Here is a 4,210-nt window from a genome sequence, read left to right on the forward strand (position 1 = left end):
GAAGTATAAAATCATTTTTCTCGTACAAAAAAATGTGCTGTCTAATCAAGCTTCTAATTCAATACTTGCCCATATGAAATCAACTTAAAATTATATTGTAATAAATTATGTAACAGGCTGGATTATCCGGCGATACGTGGACGTATTGTGTCGAGAGGGAACGACTGGCTAGAAAATCGGAATGGTTTCGGGCAATGCTTACAGGTCCGCTCGCACCACCAGTGACGGATTCGCCGCCGTTGTTGCAACTGCAACACGTTGATAAGCGGGCATTCGATCATTTGCTCAGGTAAACGTTGTCCTTGCGAAAGTATAATTCTCTTCTCACCTCGAGAAAATAATCTCTCGAGAAGAGAAGTACAGGGTGATTCACAAAGTTGTATCTCTACTTAGGAAAAGCACGAGGTCGTTTGGAATAAAAGATGTTAATACAAATGGGATCAGATCTACTTTATAGTTATAATTAAAGTTATATTGATTTGAAAATTGGAGAAGAAAAGTTTTTTTAGAATTATAATAGAAGAAAGTTACAAATACAATACAAATTGTTATACTTTTAAGTAAGAAACATTCTAAAACCAGAATTTCTCTTTAAATTCCTTAATTTTCCAAAAAAGGTAACTATAAATTTCGTAAAGAAAACTTTGCAGGAAATCGCCCCGGGAATATGTTTCATAACCGGAGGTAGAACTTCGTGACTCGCCATATCGGATATTAAAAACTGAAATTTCGGAAATACATCTGGCAATACCGAAAAGTGAAGTTCGAATCGCGGACGATTTCCCTTTGAATTTTCAATTTTGTTTCTAATGATTTATCTTGATTGTAGGTACCTTCACGACGAACCCGTCAATTTTATATCGGTCTCGACGGCCAGAGCCACGCTCGACGCGGCTCATCAGTATCTTTGTCCTGGTCTCGCACGACTCGCCGTGTCGTATCTCGAGAAGCACCTCGCACCATCAACGGTGCTCGAGATTTACCAGGGCCTCAGGCTCTACGCGAACGATCTGCGGGAGGAAGATCCCGGTTTTGACGGATCGCCAAATTCGCCATCGGCACCACCGCCGCCTGGGGACGACGCCGGTGTAATAGGTGCGCCCTTCATCCCTTTGGGAACAGTCTCGAGACACACACTGCCCTGGTGGAAATATTTTATTGAAAACATAATAAAATATAGAGGAGAGTCGCCTATTATAAGATAGGCTTCCAATAAGAGATAGCAAAGTTTCTATAATGTCAATAGGCATCATCTGTTGGTTCCATCATAAATTCATTCCTCTTGGAGTAAAATCTTCTCTCTGTTTAATAAAAAAATTCATTGTTAGATTGTGTAATAGTTGCGAAAAGAGATTTGTTATTGAATTTGGATATTGAAAACCTACTATCTATACTATATGAGAATATTAGAAGCCTATCTCATAATCGAGGACTTTCCTCTGTTTGAAAACCTTTCTCAATCGTGACTTTGCTTCATCGTTATATCAGTATTTCAGTAAAAAACAAAATTCAGCGAAAAATCATATTCGTTAAAAAGTAACACCGGTTTGAGATCAGTAAGTTTCATAATATTCAATATTTAATTAATTACAGCTAATTTTCTTTATGTTTCACGGTATTGCACATATAGTGAATGTCACGTGAAAAATTATTATTTACTTTAAGACGCATTCGATGATTTTTCAAAAACTTTCATTTTTCACATCGATTTCATAGTGTTTTTAACAAAATACTTTCATTAGGGTATGAAACAAGAAGTAATATCAGGGTGATCGGTGCCAAAGTATTCGAGAAATGTGATATATTCGTTGACGTTACAGCTGACGTGTGCACCAATCTTCTGCTCAAGTGCCTGTCTGTGATCGACTCGAATCCGGCGAGGGTGTTGCATCAGGAGCACTTTGAGGAGCTCAGTGCCCAGGAGGTTGCTCAATTAGCACGTCGCGATACCCTGAACATCACCAGCGAGTGTATCCTCTTTTCAGCGTTGGACAGGTGGGCCGCGGCCGAGTGTAGAAGACAGGGTATCGAGCCTCTGCCAGCCAACAAGAGGGCCGTCCTCACGGACGACGTCTGCTTCAGCGTGCGGTACCTTCTTATGAATGACCGGGAGTTTGTCGGCGGTCCTATGGCAAGCGGTATCCTGACTAATGAGGAGTGTGTCCACATTGTCTCTAAAATACTCAGGCATCCCGAGAGCTCGAAAAATGATAGCGTAAGCATGTCCTAATCGACAATTTCTTCACCATTCTATCCTTCGAAAGGCATTCGATATGTAAAAGTACCAGCCAGTCGCATAAATCAAAGTAAACTTTATTATTTTAGTTCTCAATTTATTTGATACGCTTAATTGTTACTCTATTTGTTTCATATGTCCGATTAATTTTGTGTTTAACAGAGGAAAGTCCTCTATTATGAATTAGGATTCTAATGTGAGATAGCAGGTTTCCAAATTCAATCACAAATCTGTTTTTGCAACGATTATACGATCCAACATTAGAACCAACAAATGATGCCTATTAATTTAGCAGAAACTACGCTATCTCAAATTAGGAGCCTATCTCATAATAGGGGGGCTTTCCTTTAATAATATCACTCGAAGAAGATAAAACTTATAGATGTTTCTTAAACAATCCGTAGCTTCGAAGTAGCGCAGCTGTTCATCCGTCCAGATTATCCAATGCGCCCAGGATCGCATATAAACGACAGGATGAGGAGTGCAACATGTTGAGGCCGGGTAAAAAGGAGCGACAGGATAACCGGAAAAATAGAAGGAGAGAGTGCGCCAGTCAAGGCCAAAGAACTTGCGCTAGAATAGGAAATTGCCTCATACAAATCTTAGCTTGCGTGTTTGATTAGACACGCACCATGAAATCACGATTAATCGCAGAACTTCCAAATTTTCCCACCGAAAAAGATATTGTCTTTCTACGTTATTTTGTCTTTCGGTTGCAACTTTCGTCCGACAAATCACCAAAGATTACCAAATAATAATTCAAAACGATACAGGAGTCTAAAGGACATTTAATGGTCGTCTAAAAAAATAACGATACACACACATGTTTACCTGCACGGCAATCAAGTCATAGAAAATATTCAGTATAATGACGTAACTTAAGTAAAGCTTATAAATTGTAGATATTCCTCCTTAATATTTTTTATGGAAACGTCTTTTTATAGATACGAAAAAATATAGTGATTTTTATTATTGCTGGAATATCGTTAAACGTTTTTTGCGCAATCACATCAGCTAGAAATGTTAAAATCAATATATACATATACAATATATATAGGCAATATTTTTGAAGGTAATAGAGATATATTGAAAGGAAGGCTTTTTTAAATGTTTTTTTAAAGAGGCCAATTTAGATCTCCAGCTTTTATTGGCGAGGTGATCATTTCAGAGGAACAAAGAGATCGCGCACTCATTAAAATTTGTCCACCCACGTGAAATTTTAGAATTATCCTGTGCGTCACTTCCATTAATGTTATAAACACTTCGTCATTTTACACACATTTTATCCTTTTTGCTTGCAACTTCGCGCAAGATCTGTTGCTACTACAACAGCAGTCTTCACTACAGTCGATGGACCAAGTCAAGACTTTCGCTATTATGAGAAAGTGCATTTATTAATATTTTACAAATTTTACAAGAAAACGTGACTTCAAGATTTTGATTTGATCATTTGACATTAAAAGAACTTACAAATTATTAACGGTCCAACGACAACGACACCTTTTTCATAAGCGCCTTTCCCAAAGATTTTTTGTATAATAAATTAATTGTACGCGAGTACATACGAAAGAGTATTGTCTATGTTACAACAATGTACCTTGTTGAATGTTATTACTACATCTTCGTTGTGTTCATATTTGCTGTTCAGATTATATAATCTTTAAATTATTTGTAGTCCGTGTAGAAATACATACAGGGTGTTATGTAATACCCGCATCAACGCTTATTGTGGGATAGAGTGGACTAGACTAAGTCGAAAAGTCCTGTACCACTTTGCAGGTTTTGCAATAGTTAACGAATTATTAATTATTAAAAATCGCTGTCTTAGGCCGGTCCACTGCCCAATTCAAACGTGCGGCGAGATCGATCGATTGTTACTAGGCGCGCAGAGAGTTGTAACGATCGATCGATCTCGTCGCACGTTTGAATTGGGCAGTGGACCGACCTAAGACAGCGATTTTTAATAATTAATAA

General features: G+C 37.9%; 1 protein-coding gene across 1 annotated transcript; it reads left to right on the forward strand.

Moving 5' to 3' along the window:
* Positions 1-116: 116 nt before the first annotated feature.
* Positions 117-3,954, forward strand: LOC105556403 (BTB/POZ domain-containing protein 6-B; the record flags this gene model as incomplete). Its single annotated transcript, XM_012003496.1, has 4 exons — positions 117-289; positions 830-1,095; positions 1,821-2,215; positions 2,641-3,954. Coding segments are annotated over 4 exons (1,053 nt in total), but the record flags the coding sequence as incomplete, so codon positions are not given.
* Between the last annotated feature and the right edge of the window lie 256 nt (positions 3,955-4,210).

Source organism: Vollenhovia emeryi, unplaced genomic scaffold, assembly GCF_000949405.1.
Source record: "Vollenhovia emeryi isolate VEMERY1.0 unplaced genomic scaffold, V.emery_V1.0 DF940054.1, whole genome shotgun sequence".
NCBI lineage: Eukaryota > Metazoa > Arthropoda > Insecta > Hymenoptera > Formicidae > Vollenhovia > Vollenhovia emeryi.